This window comes from Podarcis liolepis (genome assembly GCF_965112155.1).
Source record: "Podarcis liolepis genome assembly, chromosome: 3".
NCBI lineage: Eukaryota > Metazoa > Chordata > Lepidosauria > Squamata > Lacertidae > Podarcis > Podarcis liolepis.
This window is the reverse complement of record NC_139557.1, coordinates 93,416,409-93,437,007: the sequence shown is the minus strand read 5'-3', so window position 1 is coordinate 93,437,007 and position 20,599 is coordinate 93,416,409. Positions and strand designations below refer to the sequence as shown.

General features: G+C 43.5%; 1 protein-coding gene across 2 annotated transcripts in view; it reads left to right on the top strand.

Annotated features, from left to right (window-relative positions):
• Window positions 1-19,140, top strand: part of CAPN2 (calpain 2) — a 42,838-nt gene extending 23,698 nt beyond the window's left edge. Inside the window, exons 6-21 of one of the 2 annotated variants that reach the window (XM_083496092.1) lie at window positions 1,512-1,595; window positions 3,978-4,063; window positions 4,430-4,504; window positions 5,293-5,453; window positions 6,665-6,834; window positions 7,591-7,602; window positions 8,239-8,450; window positions 10,259-10,295; window positions 11,171-11,236; window positions 11,416-11,473; window positions 11,594-11,658; window positions 14,425-14,493; window positions 14,915-14,993; window positions 15,785-15,901; window positions 17,448-17,506; window positions 18,840-19,140. In XM_083496092.1, coding sequence (XP_083352218.1) covers window positions 1,512-1,595; window positions 3,978-4,063; window positions 4,430-4,504; window positions 5,293-5,453; window positions 6,665-6,834; window positions 7,591-7,602; window positions 8,239-8,450; window positions 10,259-10,295; window positions 11,171-11,236; window positions 11,416-11,473; window positions 11,594-11,658; window positions 14,425-14,493; window positions 14,915-14,993; window positions 15,785-15,901; window positions 17,448-17,506; window positions 18,840-18,863 — 1,374 coding nt within the window. In that variant the 3' untranslated portion in view covers window positions 18,864-19,140. Of the gene's footprint in view, window positions 1-1,511; window positions 1,596-3,977; window positions 4,064-4,429; window positions 4,505-5,292; window positions 5,454-6,664; window positions 6,835-7,590; window positions 7,603-8,238; window positions 8,451-10,258; window positions 10,296-11,170; window positions 11,237-11,415; window positions 11,474-11,593; window positions 12,491-13,885; window positions 14,494-14,914; window positions 14,994-15,784; window positions 15,902-17,447; window positions 17,507-18,839 lie in introns of those variants that run through there. The other variant, XR_014524294.1, reaches the window with a different exon arrangement.
• The last annotated feature ends 1,459 nt before the right edge of the window (window positions 19,141-20,599 follow it).

The window sequence follows — 20,599 nt, the reverse complement described above, 5'->3', positions numbered from 1 at the left end:
TTGTTTAGAATTCACTTTCATAGTAGCACATAGCAGGGCAAACAGCCAAGTCAAAAATTAAGTAATACAACCTTATAGTTCCCAGAAATGCCTGCCTCTGCTGGCTTCTCATTCTCAGCCTTCACAAGAAAACTTCTTTTGTCTGTGGACAAAACTTCATCCCCCCCCCCAACGTCCCCCAGGCTCTGATGCCCTGATTCATTCTCTGTGATCTCTAAACCCTAACTGTGCCAGAGTTTAATTTGCACTTCCCAGAAGAACAATACACGAAAACGCATCTATCCTTAAAAATCCACACTTCTCCAAATGCTGAGATGCAGCACAAAACACGGGAAAAAATGTGTGTGTAAGGAGAAACTGCATAATGTGATAGGAATTTTATGGTCTTAGATATATGGTAATGTTCATAACTGCACATACATAGATCAATACAGGAAGACCAACCTGGAACCATTTTGATTCCTAAACTGACCAAATCCTTTCTCTGCAAGGTTAAACTGGAAAAGCCTCCCCATTGTCTCTTTCCTCACAAATCCTGTCTCAAGGATATGTCTGTTTGAATAAGGTGTGAGCCTGTGACCTGGCCCAGGAAATAAGTATTTTACCACTACAAAAGAATGACCAGGCTCCCCAGACAATCCAATCAAGTAACTTGCCAGACAGGAGATAAACTGTGACAGGAGAAAAACAACATTAAAATTTCTGTGATGTAGGTGGGATGTATCTGAGGGGTGGTCTTAGGTTACATCCCTTCTGTGATGTATGCATAATGTTTCTGGGGATGGTCTTGATCTAGAGAATGGGAATTTCAAAAGTCTTTATAAGCCATTGCACAGCATTTTTGGGGGTCCTCTTCCTCTCCTGCGTGTGAGGGGAGCACCCTGTTGCAACAGATTAATAAAGATCAAGCTTACTAGCTGCTTTGCTTCTCAATATTCTCTGGTTGGCCTCTGTTATTTTCTCCTACCAATAGTGAACCTGTGTAAGGACTCTATATGGGCTCTTCGATACCCCATAAGGGAAAAGGGCATATTTTTATTTACAACAGATTGCATTAAACATGTATGCAACTAGGAGAGCATTTTTTAAAAGAAATTGCATTCAAAATTGCGTTGTTTTGTCAGGTTGCCCATTCTTAAGGTTTGAACTGTAAATAGGCCTGAGAGCCAACGATGCATACAATAATATTGTTTGTATGAGATGGAAGAGAGTCTTCAGAGAGGGAGAATGCAATCAATTTGTTCCTCAGAGGCAGTGAGAAATTTGGCAAGCCCCAGCACCTCAGCTGACACAAGCAGAAGTCAACAATTTGGGGCAAGGGGCAGTGCTGGTTCGTATTCGCCAATTCCTCTTGCCAAAGACCAGGGTGCAGAGTATGAAGGGAAAAAGCTCATGGAGCTGTCGAGCCCCCTGCAGGAGCAATTGCCGCTGTAGCATTCAGCATGGCACCAGTGCTTCAGTGAGGGATTGTGTCACCACAGGAGCAGTGATATTTCCGTGTGTGTTTGCAGATCACAAGCGCTGCTGAGACGGAGGCTGTTACCACACAGAAGCTGGTCAAAGGGCATGCATACTCCGTTACAGGTGCAGAAGAGGTAAGCTCTCCATCTTGGGAAATGGCAAAATGTAGTGCACTAAGGATATGATCTCATTTTGGGCCAGTATTATTTCCTATGCATCTGAGATATTATCTGTGAAAAGTTTGAATGTACTGCCCTCTTGTGGCTATGAAGTCTCCCACCAGTCAAATTTTGCCTCATTAGCCCTCTTGAAATGCTAAGAAATACTTACTGTGAGCTGTATCACATGTTGCCAATTAGTGAACCCACAATGTGCTTAAGTTTCGTTTTTCTGGGAAATCACATAACATACGAAGGGCACACAAGCATAGTGGGGAACTGTGTTTCCCCCTGGCTCCATCACAGGGTACATCTTATAGCCAAGATGGGGGATCTTTACTCCATGCCCACCAAGAGGTCCAGTTTGGTCCATGAGGCCATTTTCCCCAAACCACACTCATCCGCCAGCTCAGGAGGGAGAAGGTTTAATCCTGCAGAAGGGAACAGGACTGGGCAGCCAAAGCAGCAGGATTTAATCTCACCATCTGAGCAGCCGTTAAAGTCCTTTGCAAAAGCACTCTTTGAAGCAGCACTATGTTTATCTTTTAAACTGAGGTGGGAGAGGTGCCTGCTCTTCCCCAGCCCCACCCACTTAGAGGAGACGTGCAGGACTGCTTCAAAAAGCACTTTTGCAAAGGGCTTTTAGACAGCTCCTGCCCTCGTGTTACCCTGGAGGCTTCTAATGCAATTAACTGTTGCCCCACCAGCTAGGAGCACCCCATGTCATCCTCCACTTACCCCAAAGCAAAGTGGTGCAGATCCAAGCACTGAAATTCATTGTTCACCACCTCTCTCTGCCAGCTCAATGGCCTGCTGTAAAAGACAGATCACAGTTTGGAAAGGGTTAAATTTATGATGGATAGCAGGTATGGTAGAATGAGAAAGGGGAAAGGGAGATAATATATAATAATCTCAGCCCTTTCTCTCTCGCTAATAACTTCATTGATCTTTGGAAGACACCCAGAGTGATTATGCTGGAAGCATCCCTGCCCTTCTGATTAAAATGTTGTCTAAAGCTGACTCCCTGGCAGGCTGTACAAAGGGCGGGCATGATAATGAGCAGTTGGCAGACTTCTGATTGCAGCTGGCCTTGGATGCTTTGGCTTCAGCATTTCCCAGTATCAACAGTCAGGGGGAATATGCTGCTCCGATTGAGAAGGGAACTGAATTCTGCCTCTGAAGCCTCTCCTGGATGTTCCAAGGGGCTTCTTTTATTCCAGGCCACTAGCCAAGCACTGTGGCTGCCCTTGATAACTGCTATTCCAACAACTGCTGCCATAGTGCATATGATGCATAGGTCTTTGCAATCTGTTCCCCACCCAATTCATCCTCATAGCAGCGCTGTGAGCTACGCTCTATTAAGGCAAATTTGATGCAATGTGTGTTATGCAGTTTGGCACTACAGAGCCAAAAAAATTAATTAAAAATAGGTAGTTGGGGGGGGGGGTGAGGAAGCCAGAGTGGATCCATGACACACAGAGGGGCTTTGGGAATCAGACACACACACTTAGTATTTCCACTGGGAAGAAGGCTCCCATTAGTGCCAGTTCCAATCAAAATAGCCAATGTGGAGGGGGCTGCTTAAGATCAGGGCCATTGGGGGGGCAAAAGGGTTAACGTGCCCCTCCCTTCCACCACGGCTCACATTTTTTATCATTTATCTAACCTATCATGTCATATTTCTTTGGATTCATATAATGGACATTCCTATACATAGTATATTGGATTTTCTGTGTTCACACAGCCCATTGGGTGAAAAAGACCTACACAATATTCCAATTGGAATATTCCCACATCCGCCAAGCAAATGAGATTATGCCCCGGGGAAGCAGCTCCCCTGCCATTGTGGAAGAGGAAGTATGAAGGGCAGCTAACCGTGCAATCCTGTACATGTCTACACAAACGTAATTGTTGAATTCAATGGGGCTTACTCCCACATACCTGGAAGCAAACCCCACTGACCTGAGTGCCACTTATGTTTGAGTAAGTTCACACAAGATTGTACAGCGAGTTGCTTATATTGCTGTTGCTGCAGTTTCATTGGGAGTTCAGAAGTCAATGCTGAAGGCGAAGGCAAGAAGGCCAGAGAATAACATGGAAGAGTTTGGGAAAACCATGGCTGCTTTTTTTTTATTGCATGATGTGACTATTGGTCGGACAAAAAAAACACCCCATATTCCACAGGAAATAACAAGTCTTGATGCAAAAGACATTTAACAAACAATAACAACCTGGCAACAGTGCAGGCTTATTCAATATAAGCAGCTGGTTTCTCGGCATAAAGAAAATGGAGAGCACCTGATTTCTTTCCCCAGTTCCCGTCTGATAGTGAACTTAACATTTTTCTAATCCTGCCAGGTGAATTTCCGAGGCAGCCTGCAGAAATTGATCAGAATCCGGAACCCCTGGGGGGAAGTAGAATGGACTGGAAAATGGAACGACAAGTGAGTTTCAAGCCTGGAGGCCAGAGCTGTGCATTTCCAATAAACCACATTTGGGCGTAAAGTTTCACATTACAGGTTGCCAAACTCTAAAGCGGTGTCACTGCAATGACTTCTTGAAAGCAGTCTGGCAACTGTAAGACCTAGATCACAGTTGCATTTTCTAGCACTTTAATGAGCCTTTTGGGAATCTTTCCCTGCTTCAGTTAAGTGCATTGCCTCTGCATGTAAGTTATGCTTTTCTTGCTTTAAATGCTGCTGCATCTGTCCCTGCAAGCATTAGTGGAGGTTGGGGGGGGGAGGCGAGGAATTCTGGAGAGGCCACCTACTGCTCTAAAGATGGACATTAAACTGGCTTTATGTTTTTAGCTGTCCAAGCTGGAACGGAGTTGATCCTAAAGTGAGAGAAAGGCTCACGCAGAGACATGAAGATGGAGAATTTTGGTAAGGTTGAAACATAATGAAGCAGCTTTACATGGAGTTCATCTCGCTCAATATTGTCTCCACCGACTGACTGGCAACAGCTGTCCAGGATGCCCCTGCCCCACCTGGAGATCCCAGCGATTGAACTACAGCCCTTCCCTAACTTTCCAAATGGAGGGGAAGACATTATGAATACTATTCTAGTGTACAGAAAGCTGACATACTTGCAGCCATCAAATTGTAAATGGATCTCTGGAACCAGTTCTGATTGGAATACACACAGACCCAGTATAGAACACCCAAAACATTGTCTTTGCTTTGCTATATTTAGTTTTGTTTCCCTTATAATGAAAATGAATAATAATACCTAAAACACCTGGATGGCTGGTGGAAAATACAGAGTTTTTCTAACTTGGGTAAATGGTCTATAGGAGAAAGATTTCAAGTGGGTCATCTTTTTTTAAAAAAAGCATTTCTTATCCTAAAGGCACAATAGCCAACTGCTGTTGCAGCTTGCCAAGGGAGCTTGCCATCATGTTGCCCAGAGATTGTTCTGGGGGCAATTGATTTGATAGAATCATAGATTCGTAGAGTTGGAAGGGACCATGAGGCTTATCTAGTCCAGTCTGCTGCAGTGCAGGAAACTTTTGCCCAAGGTGGAACTGGAACCCACAACCCTGAGATTAAGAGTCTCACGTTCTTACCAGCTGAGCCATCCTCCAGTCCTATCATACAACTGATGGGAAGAAGCATATCAGAATCGTCTTTTCTTAGTAGGTATTTTTTTTTCCCCTGGCACTATCCCATAGGATGTCATTTAGTGATTTCCTGAGGCATTACTCCCGCCTTGAGATCTGCAACTTGACTCCAGATACACTGGCCAGTGACAAGTTCAAGAAGTGGAGCCTGAATTTGTTGGATGGGAACTGGAGGAGAGGATCCACCGCTGGCGGGTGCAGAAATTACCCTGGTAAGTCACTCTTTGGCATAGAAGTAGCCAGCCTGGTGCCATCCAGATGCTGTACTCCAGTTCCTATCACTCACAACCAGCACAGCCAGTAGTCAGGGCTGGTGGGAGTTGTAGTCCACACCGATTGTAACTTTTCACTGGAATTTCCTAATAACATCCAAACAAAATTATATAGACTTCAGTGTTTAGGCACAAGTCCACTCGGATGCCTACAAAGCTTCTGAACCCCCACCATCACCACTACCCGGTTACTGCTCTCTTGGGACTCAGCTATACAGCTACAAATAAAACACTTTTAAGTGTGTTTTAAGTGCAATATACAATGTGACACTAGATGGCGATGGTGAGCCTTATGGAAAATTCATTGTGTTTTTAAGAAGCATTTTCAGAACAGTTTTTATATGTGTCTGGATTCCAACTTGCTCTTGGCCCAGGGATGAGCAGCACACCCAAGCCACAACAACTACTCTATAAACAGCAGGCAGTGGAAAATGGAATCTGTGTTGTGAGTCATGAAGGAAAACAGAAAGCTTTGTTTCCCCTTAGAGCAGGGGAGGTTGCAGAGGTAGAAGGCAGATTTATTGAGCATAGTGAGTTGGCATAGTGAAAACAGCTTGATTTGAGGGGGTGGGGATAATCCTGGATCTCATTTTTTAAGATCCTATTCGAAAGAAAGTTTATATGAAAGCTGCAGGGCAGTGGCGATTATTTTAAAATTTACCTAGAAAGGCCTACAAAGTCTGTGAATCTACAAGCTTTACTTTATACATCCTTTGCAAAACATCCTCTTCGGTTTAGTAAAAGTCTTTTGGGACAAAAGTAAGTGAGGTCTCTGCACAATGCCTCCTTTAGCCCCACCCCTCTCCAGTTCAGTCTGCAATATCAACTACCAGGAGTTTTGATACCACTGACCTTTGTGGGGAAATAGGCCTGTCACATACTGTCAAAAATGGTCCACCGGTTCTGGAACCTGACCTTTACTGGAATGCAGAGATTCAAAAAAGGAGCTACAAGCAGCTGCACTCCATGTGAAAATCATTCTGAAGCTTTTTAAAAAGAACTACATGTTTCATGTCCTTAAAATGAGCGTGGAAATCTGAAATGGAAGGGGCTGTATCTTCCCAAACCAGGAAGACATCTTTGTGCCATCAGCACAAGCCGAGTCGCTGTAAGCTGAATATGGTTTCAAGTAACCTCCCTTCTTTCATCAGATACATTCTGGATGAATCCGCAGTATTTGATCAAACTTGAGCAAGAAGATGAAGATCCCGATGATCCCGAGAGAGGCTGCACCTTCCTTGTGGGCCTGATCCAGAAACACCGTCGGAAGCAGCGGAAGATGGGGGAGGATATGCACACCATTGGATTTGCCATCTATGAGGCAAGCTCCTTGTTGCTGCTTTCCTTTCTTCTTTGCAAACTCAGAGAAAGTCATTAATTTCAGGGTCAAAGCTGACATGTTCAGAAATGCATGGGTTGCATAATCCATAGATTGATGGTGGCTTATCAACAAAATTCAAATCTCCCTTTACCATTAAAAAATGGTTCACCAAATGCATGTTTGTCACTTATTTGTGTGTAGCATCAAGTGACAGTTTGCATTTCTGCATTAGCCATCATAGACATGGCAGCTAAAACATGCACACCATCTGATTCAAAATGCTTTTTCAGTGGAGATGAATCGCACCCTTGGCAGAAAGGCATCAAGTGATTAACATTCATGCATGAATCAGCCCCAAAGTCAAAAACAGACGAACATTTTCTGGTCTACTGCAGCCCTTTAGGGAGGTCATAGATGTTGAAGACTACTAATAGACAAATGGGTTGTCTTGTTGAATGATAATACCTGGGCCAGCATTCTCCAACTTGTTACCTTCCACATATTTGGACTAAAACTCTCTTAGTGCCTGCTAGCATGGTCAGGGATGATGGGAGTTGGAGCCCAAAACATCTGGAGGGAACAGATGTTGGGAAAGGCTGATCTAGTTTCTAGAATAATACATACTTGCAACATTTACAAGGGCAAGAGCAGGCAAAGATTTTCCCAGTTAAAGGAGTTGTACACAAGTGGCAGATGAAGCATTGTTGAGTGTTGTTGATTTAATGTACACCTTTTTTTCTTCTTGCTTTCCCACAGGTACCTCCACAGGTATGTGCAACTTCTGTGCAATGGAACATGTGTTCCTGGTCTAAGAATGTCCTGAGGATGGGGAACTTCCAATCAGCATTTAAAGAACTATTTTAAACCAGATGTTTAAACTTCCAGAAATGCATGTCGTTTAACATGCAAGTTTTGTCTTTCACCATGGGCGATGTAAGCACATAGAATTTTACAGCCCTGTGTTAACTTGATTTGCCAAAGGTCTGCTTTTCTTTCCCTGGACTCTAAAGCCCTTAAAATGCAAATTTTCCTTCAGCCCCTTTTAATCCTTCTGTGATACCTCATCTCAACTTTATCTCAATTCTGATGTCTGGTTCCAGTTGTATGGTTTGCTCTCGATTTACCCCTCCCACTACCATCCCTGCTCCACCCACGTGGCTGTTTCAGCTTTTGATCTGTGGCAGATGTTTTGAGGGACACCTCTTTCTGGCTAAGCTGAAGGTTCCTTTCAAGCCAATAGAACTCATTTTCTATGCTTCAATGTATTTCTCTTCCCATGTAACATTCTTATATTTGTAATCATTAACTCAGCTGTTTAGAACTGTGTAGTGTCCTCGTGGCCCTTCTTCAGTTGCATTCTGAACTGGAATAATACCGTTGCTTTTTTTGTTTTCTCCAATGAAGTCTTCCGGCCAAACAAATGTCCACCTGAGCAAAAACTACTTTCTAACGAACCGAGCGAGAGAACGATCAAACACATTCATCAACCTCCGAGAGGTGTTAAATCGGTTCAAGCTTCCCCCAGGAGAGTACATCATTGTGCCATCCACTTTTGAACCCAACAAGAACGGGGATTTCTGCCTCCGAGTCTTCTCAGAAAAGAATGCAGATTCACAGTATGTCACTGCCTCTACTCTATTTTTCTTTGTTTCTCCCTACCTTGAATGGTTTTATGAATCTCAAAGCACTGGAGGAACCATATTGCTTCAGGATCATGTTGTGCATCCCATTCAATTAGACAGTCTATCTGGGGAAAGTTAAAAGGAAAGAGGGCTGTTGTGTGATGGTGTTTTCCCCCCAGATTGGTACTCCCCAGGTGTTTTGGACTACAACGCCTGTCAATCCCAGCCAGCATGGCCAATGGTTAATGGGAGTTGTAGTCTGACAGCATCTGGAGAGCACCAGATTGGGAAAGGCTGGACCAAAGGACTTGAACAACCTAGTAAGGTAAAGGGGCCCCTGACCATTAGGTCCAGTCGTGACCGACTCTGGGGTTGCGGCGCTCATCTCACTTTATTGGCCGAGGGAGCTGGCATACAGCTTCCGGGTCATGTGGCCAGCATGACTAAGCCACTTCTGGAGAACCAGAGCAGCGCACAGAAATGCGGTTTACCTTCCCGCCGGTACATATTTATCTACTTGCACTTTGATGTGCTTTCGAACTGCTAGGTTGGCAGGAGCAGGGACCGAGCAACGGGAGCTCACCCCATTGCAGGGATTTGAACTGCTGACCTTCTGATCGGCAGTGTGGTTTAGGCTGTGTGGTTTAACCCACAGCGCCACCCACGTCCCAACCTAGTAGGCTATACTTAATCCTTCGTTCCATGGGGCCTAACCAGTCAGGTTTCAAGGACTGTTGAGACATCCTAATTTTTTATCTGCCATTACAGGAAATTAGTGAGGGTTTTCTATAAACCACCCATAATTATTTTGAGTGGTATATAATTACTCCTGAATAATGTTAAACAGAGAGAGGCAGAACTTGAACCCACCGTGTGAGTGTGTGATTTGGAGTAAGCTCCCTAGTACGCCCTCTCTTTCATCAGACCATGTTTCTGGGAACAGAGGACTACAAATCCACAGGCATATGTGAAAGAACCTTAAAACCATGTTTTATCATAGTTGCACAGCATAAGATTTTGGTGCTACATCCATCCTTTTGTCTTTCAGTATAATGTAAGTAGTCTTAGGGTTTTTTCAAACATCTGTCCAGACAAGTCATAAGAGTGGCTGTGCTATATGCATTTCATCTGTGGATAATTCTCAAGTTGTTTTTCTTGCCTCTTGGGCCTACTTCAATGCATCAGGAACTCATGGAAAGTTTGGTGCGTGTTGTTGCCTTCACAACTCTCCATCACCCCATTCGCTTTCCCCTTCCCCTTCCCATCGCTGTCAGTGCCGAGAAGAGGTGTGCACATTGTAAATGATTTCACTTAAAATGCTACTCAGTGAAGTTGAAGGTAAAATGCCTACTGCCCACCTAGGCCAGGGATGAGGCCTTCCCAGATGTTGTTGGCCTCAAACTCCCATCAGCCCCAGCCAGCATAGCCAGTGGTGAGGAATGATGGGAGTTGGTTCAGCAATCTCTGGTGGGCCACAGGTTCCTTGTCTCTGCCTTAGGCCCTCACTCAAAAAAATTAATTCTGTGTAATGTGCACAAAAAAATGCTCCCTAAGTTTCCAATGATCTGCTTCATTTGGGTATACCTGAATGTTACAAAACCTGTAGCAGCTGCAGAGAGAAACGTTTCCAAATATTAAATACCCAGGGAACCTTTAGAATAGGGTAGGAAAACTATGGGTCTCCGGATGTTGCTGAATTCCAACTCCTAGATTCCCCCCAACCCTTCTTTAGAAGTTCAAATGCCAATCTAAGTCTGCTTGCATGAAATAAAACTAACAGCCATTCCTTTGCTCATTTTTAGAGTTGTTGATGATGAAATTGAAGCCAATATTGAAGAGGTATGCTGCCTAATATGAAAACTTGTTTTTGCTGACGGCAAAGTGCTACAGGCAAAAGAGAGAACATGCGCTTGCTTTCCAGGGTTGCTGGGGGGGTGGGTTTCTGAGCGATTGTAGAAGATGCACAAAGCTTTTAGGAGTGATTATGCCATCATTAACCTATTGACTCATAGAAGACAGTTGTTGCTGTTGAGGGCCCTGAATTTTGGAGCTTCCAAACTTACATAGAAACCCAGGTCTACAAGGTTGCCTGTTGGGGCAGGGTCTGATTTTGGATAGAACAGCAGAGCTGGGAGAAAGGGATAATCCTGCCTACACAGAGAGATACACACTGTGTTGCCAGTCCTGATTCACAGGTTTAATGTACCAACGGCTTTGGTCCTCTCCCTCCATTATTGAGGCTGTCTGTATATTTTATCACAATTACGGCTTCATTCTTATACTTTTATTTTTCAGTACTGAGGTTAAAATGTTAACAACATCTTTAAAAAAAAAAAACATACTGGAACATTGCCCTCTATGCACACATTTCTGACATTGGATTTGATAGGCTTTTCTGTACTTCATTGCAAATAGTAAAATGGGTTTCTTATCTTGAACAGTTTGTCATCTTTAACGCTGCGGTATGAAAAAAAGCAACCTGAGATTCTCTGGAGGGTTTATGCATTATTCAATCTGAACAGAATTCGAACCAGTCATTGAGGGTGAAAATTAAATTTTAATTCGTTGCCCTAGCAAAAGGATATGTGTATATATACACATATCTATGTATATATTTAATATAGCCCTAGAAGAGGAATCTGTTTGCTTAAATATTTGACGGTTACTGGGTCAGAGACCTCTGCTGATGTTTCCCCTGCCATTCATTTTTCTAGAAAGAACTCACAGAAGATGAAATTGAACCCAGTTTTAAGAAACTATTTAGGCAATTAGCTGGAGAGGTGAGTAGCTTAGTTTTCCATCAGGTTGGGGGCCCGTGGCTCTTTTACAAAATGCACCATCTCCAAGAGCCAGACTTCGAAAATGCAGAACTAGATCTGGGAAAACATGCTGATTCACAGTGATAGTAGAGGTGATCATTTAAAGTAAGCCATTGTGGTTGTTCCTTCATTGCCCACAGGATGCTGAGATCTCCGCTTTTGAATTGTGCAACATTCTGAAAAAAGTCATGGCAAAACGTAAGTTCTTCTCTCGCAGTCCTGTGAACATCCAGAGTTCCCCACAAAATCAAACGTGAATGCTGAAAACAGAAAGAGTACATTGTTTGTGTGTAATAAGTGTGTTGTTTTTCTTTGCAGGCCAAGATATTAAATCAGATGGCTTCAGCATTGAAACATGCAAAATAATGGTTGATCTATTAGATGTATCCTTCTTCTTCCAAATCTACACGCTTTCTGCTTACAGGACCAACATAATAGGGGAGGGATTGGTTTTGGGTTTTTTAAGACCTAACTGTGACATACTTTGTCAACATTCCCTTTGATGAAACACCTTGTTGTTATGAGATACATGCTCCCCCCACCTAAGGGAGAGAGAGAATCGGAATCTGATTCATTCACAACTGTAGCATTTTAGCAGATATCTAATATCTGAAGGGGCTTTATATGGATCAGTGCTGGGACACAAGTTTTGTATGCAGGCAATTTAAGGATTTTATCTGGCCTCCACTTGTACCAGAGTTACTATCATACCTCCAGTTGACACCTCCAGCTGGAAGATGCACTGCTGGTCGGAAGAGACAATATTGACCTAGGTGTAGCGTTGATATGAAGTAGCCTTTATAAATAGTGTCATAATCTGTTATTAATTTATATACTGCTACATGCCAAAATAGGTTCGTTCTTTTTGTGTGTGTGTGTGTGTGTGTGTCTCAAAAGATACACAAACTGTTAAAATATAAATATCCATGTACACAATAAGACAGTGCCATTAAAACAATACAGAGATAAAAGCAGGAGACTCGGGTTGAGAAATCACAGGGCTGTCCCTCTGTCAAAGGCAGGATGCCAATACAGAAGGGCCTCTTACATTTCAACAGGCAATGTGTTCCATGCCACTGGTGCTGCTAGTGAAAAAGCCCACCTCCATATCACCATAAGCAATAATCATCATACCGTGGCAAGAGTTCCATTTGTTGAGCTCAATGTCCTTGCTGGTCTTTTGGGTAACCTGGGCCCAAAGTAGCTTAGGGCAGTGTTTCCCAAACGGTGTTCCGCGGCACACTAGTGTGCCGCCGGACGTTGCCTAGTGTGCCGTGGGAGGGAGTCGGGCGAGTCGGGCTAATCCTCCGGCCCCGCTCCCCCAGGGAACGTGCCCCGTCATCCGCTTCTGCCTTGCTCCCTGTGACAGGAATTCCCCAAACTGCATCAGTATCTGCCGCTTGCCCAGCAGCCCCGGCGCTGCCTTGCGCCCGGCGCCCCCGCCATCCTCGGCGCAGGGAGCGAGGGGCGCGCAGGCAGGCGCTGCCCGGCGGAGCGACGGCTCCTTCCGAGCGGCTGGCAGTGTCTGGGCATGACTGGCCTCCCGCCTGGTCCCGCGGCGGCTGCAGACGCGGCCGAAGCAGCGCAGGGAAGGAGACGCCCGGCCGCCCAGCCCAGCCCCGCACGCTCCCACTCTCTCTCGGCGGCCGGGGAGCGGGGCCAAAGCGAGCCCCCACCTGAGTGGCGGCTGCGTGAGCCAATAGGCGAGCTGGGGCAGAGGGGGAGGCGGGGCTCCGGAGAACAAAGGAGGGAGGGGGCACCCGGGAGAAGGGGGCGGGGCGGGAGGAGCGGGGAGCGCGGCGCTGCGCCCGGGACGCCCCGGTTCCGCCGGGTTAGAAGCCGGCGGCCTACCTCTGCTGGCCGTGGAAGGCAGCCGGGTCTGGGTCGCGCCCCGAGAGTGGCGGGGTCCGCGCACAGCCTGCCCTCCAGGCTGGGAAGTGGCTCCTAGGCTCCGCCTGAAGCCACGCAGAGCCCGCAAGGCGCCCTCGGCGCAACTTGGCCGGGGCAAAAGGCGAAGCTCTGGAGGGAAAGGCGGCCGGATTCCCCTCCTCGGCGGGTCCGGTGGTCTCCCGCCTCCTCTGAGGAAGGGTCTCTTCTTCAGCTTTTCTGATCCTTCGTGGCACCGTTGGGAGAAGCCGAAATAAATAATGGCCGTGCCATTAAAGTTCTCTCTTTTATAAAAGGGATCCTAATAGAATCGTAGAGTTGGAAGGGATCCCCAGGGCTATCCAGTACTGTACAACCCCTGCAGTGCAGGAATCTCAGCCATAGCATCCATGGCAGACAGACATCCCACCTCTGCTTAAAAACCTCCAAGAAGGGAAAAACCTCCCGAGGGAGACCATTCCCCTGTTGAACAGCCCTTACCAGCAGAAAGTTCTTTCCCATGTTTAGTCAAAATCTTTATTGTAACGTGAATCCACTGGTTCGAGTCCTACCTTCTCTACCTTCTATGCTGTTACTATTTTTTAATTTTTTTTTACATAAGTAAAAAGTGACCTTTCCCCATCTGGCATGGTGGTGTGCCTCGAGATTTTTTTCATGAAACAAGTGTGCCTTTGCCCAAAAAAGGTTGGGAAACACTGGCTTAGGGCTTCATATGAAAATGAGAATGCCTTAAAACTGGCTCAGTAGCTAATAAGCAGCCAGTACAGGTCCCTCACTACTGGTGTGATATGTACCAAGTAAGGGGCACTACTGTGCCCATGGCATTCTGCTCCAGCTGCAGCCTCTGAACCAGCTATAAGGGAAGCCCCACACAGAGCACATTGCAGTATTTCATAAGCAAGAGATTACCCACATGTGAGTCACAGTGGCAAAGCTATCCTTGTCCAGGAAACTGCACCGTTGACTCACCAGCTGAAGCAGATCATAAACACTCTCTGCCATGGAGGCAACCTGGGTATTCACAACACGCCTGATACTCTGGTAGGTGTCAGGAAATTTGGAGTTCTAATCAAGTTTTGATGCTGGTTGCTTTTTAAACATGTAAAATACATCAGGGAGTTTACCAGTACATAGGAAAAGGAATCTAGAATGGGACTGGCATTGTTATCTACTCTGATTTTCAAAAATAACCACTGTTTTAAAAAAGGGGGGGAGCAATTAGGTTTGCTTTGTGAAATCGAAATATCCCTAACTAAAAACAGACTGATGGTAGCGGTAAGCTGGGACTGAAGGAATTTAATGTACTTTGGACAAAGATTCAGAAATACCAGGTAAGAAGACATCTTTAAATGTAGAAGAGTGGGAGACTTCTGTTACCTAAAACGTACTTTGGCATCTAAGACTGTGGAAGTGTGTTAACTTTCCTGGGACCTCTTAGCGCAGATATGTATGAACAGTGGCCTTGTAGTGGTTACTGTGATCAGGGTGTATAAATGCACCATTAGCAGTAGCAGTGCTCAGTTATGACACTGTTATTAGGTCAAGTTTATGGAGCCCAAGAGTAACTTTCAGAAAGACAGGCATAGCTCTTTAAATTCATCCCAGAAAAACCCCGGCAAAAATGAGAGTAGATTAAAGCAATGGAAGGAGCATTTTATGGCATCATTGTGAAGCACAGAGATTGTTTTGTAGAAAGATTGCTCTGCTTTGAAGTGCTGTCAGGCCTCTAACTCTGGGTTTTGTGTTCTGCAGAAAATTTACAGGGACATGGATGTCGATCGCTCTGGAACCATGAACTCCTATGAGATGCGGAAAGCCTTAGAAGCAGCAGGTACCTCTTATACAGTTACAGTAAAGTTCATAAGTTTATTGTTCTATCCAAAGGCCATAACAAACTTACATTAAGCAATAGTATGACTAAGATAAAACAAAACATGTAACCGTAATATAAAAATTTGCAAAGACGTTGCCAAGTTCCTGAGAATTGAAACGGTTTCCCTTGCGCATCTCTGACAGCTCAATTTTGCCCTTTTAAAATCCAGTTTGCCAACATCCTTGATGTAAGATAGAGAAGTTAGCAGAGATTCCAACAAACTCAAATCCAGCTTGAGTTCAGATTAAAGCTCTGAATCACCAATTTCTTTCTAGCAATTTTATCTAATTTCTTTTTTCTTGCAACCTGTGCATAGAGGGACACTCCGTGTGCTAAAAAGCTATTATTGTCACATGAAAGAAACCAAACCATTTCTGCTGGGGTGTGCCTGCTTGCTTGTTTGTGTAAGAGGCAGGCTAACAAATCATGAGTCATGTTTTCCTTCTTGTACAGTCATCTTAAACAAAGGCAGCTTGGGCTTTATACAGCGATAGGATTATTAACAGAAAATTTGCCTTATGCAGGGAGCAGCCACACATTTCTGCTCATCATCCTGGAGACAGCAGAGCCATTTTTAAAAAAAACCAACAACCACCAGCTAAGATATGTGGCTTCCAGTGCACAAACCTTATGTTTATTTGATCAGGGTTTTCTAAAATACAAAATGGTTGGCAACCCCTACCATGTGTTTGGTCACACTACCCGAGAATGCACCTGTGCCAATGAGATTCTGCTTCCTTGTGCTGTAGGTTTTAAGCTGGATTGCCAATTGCACCAAGTCATTGTGGCTCGTTTTGCTGATGAGCAGCTGATAATTGATTTTGACAATTTCGTTCGATGCCTGATTCGACTGGAAACCTTGTTCAGTGAGTATCTCACGGCCATTTATATTACGATTTCCATGCTAAAACCATGTTATGGATTTTAAAAAAAACCTTACTGTATTTCCAGAGGGTTTTGGGGGGGGGGGAGTGTTTGTCCTGTGTTTCTACACAGCAAATTCCTGTGGTTTCTTCTTCCTTCGCTGTAGTCTATTCACTTTGAGCTTGTGGTCAGTTCTATCTTTAAATATCTGTATAGTGCTGTATGTGTTTAATAATAATCTATGCCTGATGGTATAATGCTTCTTAGGGGTGCAGTAAGGTTTTTGTACATTACATACAGCTGCACACATCAGGTTGGCTGCAATTTCATGCAGTACAGAGTCCATGTCAAGCAGCTTAGCCATTTTTTTCACAGTCCTAGTGCAAGATTGAGCTCTTCCCATATCAACTTATACATGCAGGTTGAAGGTGTCGTTCAGATACCATTGGCAAAGCAGTGGCTGCCAAAACAAATCAAAACAACTCACCTCACCTGTGCTGACAGCTCTATAATGCTGTTGTAATGTCTGCCATTACAACACTCCCCTGCAGGAAAAGCTAAATTAGTCACCTTCTGAATGTATTTTTGGCAGCACACAAGGCACTTATTTTCTTCCGTTTATGAGTCACTTCCTATGAAACGTCTCAAAGTGATTTAACAAAAACATTAGCAATGAAAAATATATATAGAATAAATACTTGTCCAACACGGCTTCAGTAATGACAAATTATATGGGCCCACATGGGAGGAGGCCAAACTGCAGCTTCTTCCAGCCACATGGCTGACTTTTGGGAGGGGGGTTGTTGGCGTGGAAAGAAGTAGGTCTTCTTCCATATAGCCAAATTATGTCACCAGTTGTTTGCTGTAGTGCAGAGGCACAAGCAGGAAGGGAGGGACCATCATTACCCTTCTCACTGCAGGGAAGCCAGATGAATGGGCTGCCCAAGCAATTTGATTGCATCTTAAGGTGTGAGAAGGAGTTCAAGATGAAATATTCCATATGCCAATGGTAGGAACGAGAAAAGCAAAAAAAATTCAAATCCTTCACTAAAAACCACATAGCTCTTCATTTTAAAAATTTTTGCAAAGCTATAGTAGTCAGCCTTCAAGTATATACAGTGGTACCTCAGGTTAAGTACCTAATTCGTTTCGGAGGTGCGTACTTAACCTGAAACTGTTCTTAACCTGAAGCACCACTTTAGCTAATGGGGCCTCCTGCTGCTGCCGCACCACCGGAGCACGATTTCTGTTCTCACCCTGAAGCAAAGTTCTTAACCCGAGGTACTATTTCTGGGTTAGCAGAGTCTGTAACCTGAAGCGTATGTAACCTGAAGCGTATGTAACCCGAGGTACCACTGTATTGTGATCCTCTGACAATGAATGCCTTTTAGTATGAAATAATTTAAGTCTTTTTTATGATGATGATGAACTTGCAGCTCTCACCCTTATTTCTCATGCTGAAACCTTTCACTGCTGCTTTGTCTTTTCCGGGAAGCCTCCACTTTGTTATTAATACTCTGCTCTTCTTTCTCTCTCCTCTCTATGCAGAGATATTTAAGAAACTGGATACTGAGAAAACAGGAACGATACAGATGAATCTTGTCACTGTAAGTTATTCCTCCTATCAAGATCCAAAAGCACAATTCTAGCAGAGGCTGGAGTCACTTCAGAGGAAGAACTACAAAGCTTTTGTTTGTAATTTGCAATCTAGATATGTACAGTATTTGGCATACAGGCTAGACACTAGATACATTTTATTTCTTTTTTACCAAATTTCCAGGAACATCCAGCAGAGAGGAACACATTTTCACCCCAGAGCTAATGATCACTTGGAAAGAAGTGATGTTTGTGTTCTCAAAAGCACAGGGCAGTAGATTTTGCACAAGGTTAAGATTTTCCTGCAACTATTGAACTGCTAGTTCAATATAGTCAGGGGCATGAACAGGCACCAATGAGCCTTGGGCCAGGGTACACACTCCTTCAACCTCGTTTTGCATACAGAACACCCTTGCAGGTTTGAAGTGATGTATGAAGCACTAACACACCATCACCCTTGGTCAGATGTATGTAGAATAAGTACACTGGTGAAATTTGTGTACTGCTGCTTTAGATGTACTTCCTCCTGAAACATATAATGTGGCAGATGAAAAATGGTGCCCCTGCATCTCTGAAAACAAAAGCACATGAACTGGCTTTTACAATCGCTACCTGTTTGTACTTCTGCAGGGGAAAAACCAAGGGGAAAACAATCCGGGACTTCAGCCGACTCACACAGGCAGAAACAGCAGTAGATAGCTTACATGCAAACGTTCTCCATCTTGCGTTTTCCCTTTGATCACATGGAAGCAGCATGTGAACATACATGGACCAGATACATAAAATTACTGAGTCCATTGCAGAGCTGCCTCAGCCAAATTTAATGCTTTCTCTGTATCAGAACAAGCAACCTAATGGCAGAAGTCCACTCATATGGTGGCAGATTTGCAGCTCATTTATTAATCATTTTAGGGGTGCAGTAGTACATTTCCTACTCCTGATATATTTTTCATTATCCACTATATCTGGGAGCAGGCTAACTATTCCAGAACAGTGTGTGAACTGAGCAACGTGTATACTTTTGGCAGGATACCACCACAGCCAGTGGTGTTATCACAGCCATCTGATATATTGTAAAGTTAGCAGTCCTCATTACATAGGAATAAAACACCAAGAGGGATTAGTGCTCATTCTTTTCTTGTCCTTATTCTCAGAAGCTAAGCTGCCAACAGCTTCTTCTATAGAGTGAATTTCACTTCCTCTTTTAGCCTCAAGCGCTTTTTTGCGGATAAATAACTTCCTTTTACAAAACACATATACTAAATTTGGTCTAGCTTCATGGAATATATTCCAAGGGGGCAGAGGGACACTTGATTGTAACATGTTGTTCTTTCTGTCCCATAGTGGGTGTGTTTTACTATCATATGAAGAAGCCATGAGCCTCAGCTGAAGATTCTCCTAGGAACGTGAACATCAATCTAAGACCAAAATGGAGCGTTAAAAGAAAAAAGCTATTGCATATCTTATATTTATGAATGAAGCTGCTAAGCAAGAGAAGAATACTGAAAAAGCAAAATGAGCACACCGTGGAAGTTACTTACCTTGGTAGCTTCTGTATACAAGCTTTAACTTTTTATGTAATTCTATTTTATTTGCTTGAGCTAATTTGCTTAAGTTTGCTAATTTCAAGAAGTTTTAAATGAAAGCCGATGAGTAGTGGTCTTCTTTTAAATGGCAACATGGAGCATACATCATTCAACCTACAATTATTCAGAATTATAAGAACCTAAACATCTGAAGGTGCATCCACAAGATGCTGAGCAATAAACTTACACCATCAACTTCACTTTCCAACCCAAGTACAGTATTTAAGAATGCTACTTGAACTAATCAACTGAAATCAATTTCGCGCCAACTATTGCATGCATTGTACCAACCTTTAGTTTTCACCAGATGATATTTAAATCCCAGACTTTTTTAAAAAAAGAAAATGTGGAATGATGGTTCTTAAGTGAAATAACAATATTCTTGGTTTGATCAGCAAGACATCTTCATAACTTTAATGAAATCAAGAAGTCTGCACTTGATCATCATGAGCAAATTTACTACCAGTTGGATCCATATCAGCAGCCATTCAGAAACTACGGCACCAGAAAATCATAATAATAAAATGTATGCTTCACTTATGCATACTACAACTAAATTAACTATTGACTTAAATAAGCTTACATTCCCCTAATACATGGGATTTTTAAAAGGTAATTATAAAGTCCACTAGCAACATTTAAACTGCTGAGAATTGTGTAAATTCCTTAGGATTACATAGCATCAAGGTGCCTACTGTAATGCGTAGACAGTGATAAATCAGCCATTTCAGAAAAGTATGGTGCATGATATTTTCAAGATTTGATAGCGTTCTTACAAATGCTAGAAGGTTCACATGTCACATACTAAGGCAAAGGCCATATTCAAGGTATGGATTTACAGAGGGCAGCTGACCTGTTAAATTTGCTGTTAATCCAATGTGTTGTTCCGCTATCAAAATTGTTAACACACCACAATCAGTTTTGAAAAGACATGCAAGAATGTGTTTGGTTTTCCAACTTGTAAATCAAATAATTTCAAAAGTAATTTGTGCTCCACAAGAGAAACTCACTTTAAAAATGCAAAGGACACACACAGCAGATCTCTCCTCAATCTGCAGGCATGCCAAGATTTAAGCAGAAGAAGCAGGAAGGAAACTTTCTGGGTAATATCACATGAATAGGAAGCCTTCCAAAAACCTTGTTTCTTTTACTGGCTAATTAACTGAGCACTTTTGAACACCAAGAAGAAGTAGAAGTTTGCTCAACAAGACTGAGGAGTCAGCACAATACCCTCACAGCCTATATAACACCCTAGTGAAAAGCTATCAAGAGGCCATCAATACTGTAGTTATCTAGTCCTGAAGCTTGGAAGATCATCATTCAAGCAGGCAGGTTATTGCCAATACAAGTAAACAATTTTGATACAAGGGGTTTTCTTTGTAAACATATTAAAAAAAATCTCAATGTTAGCAGTGTAAACTAATCAATTTGGGATAAACCGACATGGCTTAGATATGAAGCGCGGTGCAATTTATAGAAATTGCAGGTCAGAGAGAACATCTTCCAGACCTAATAACC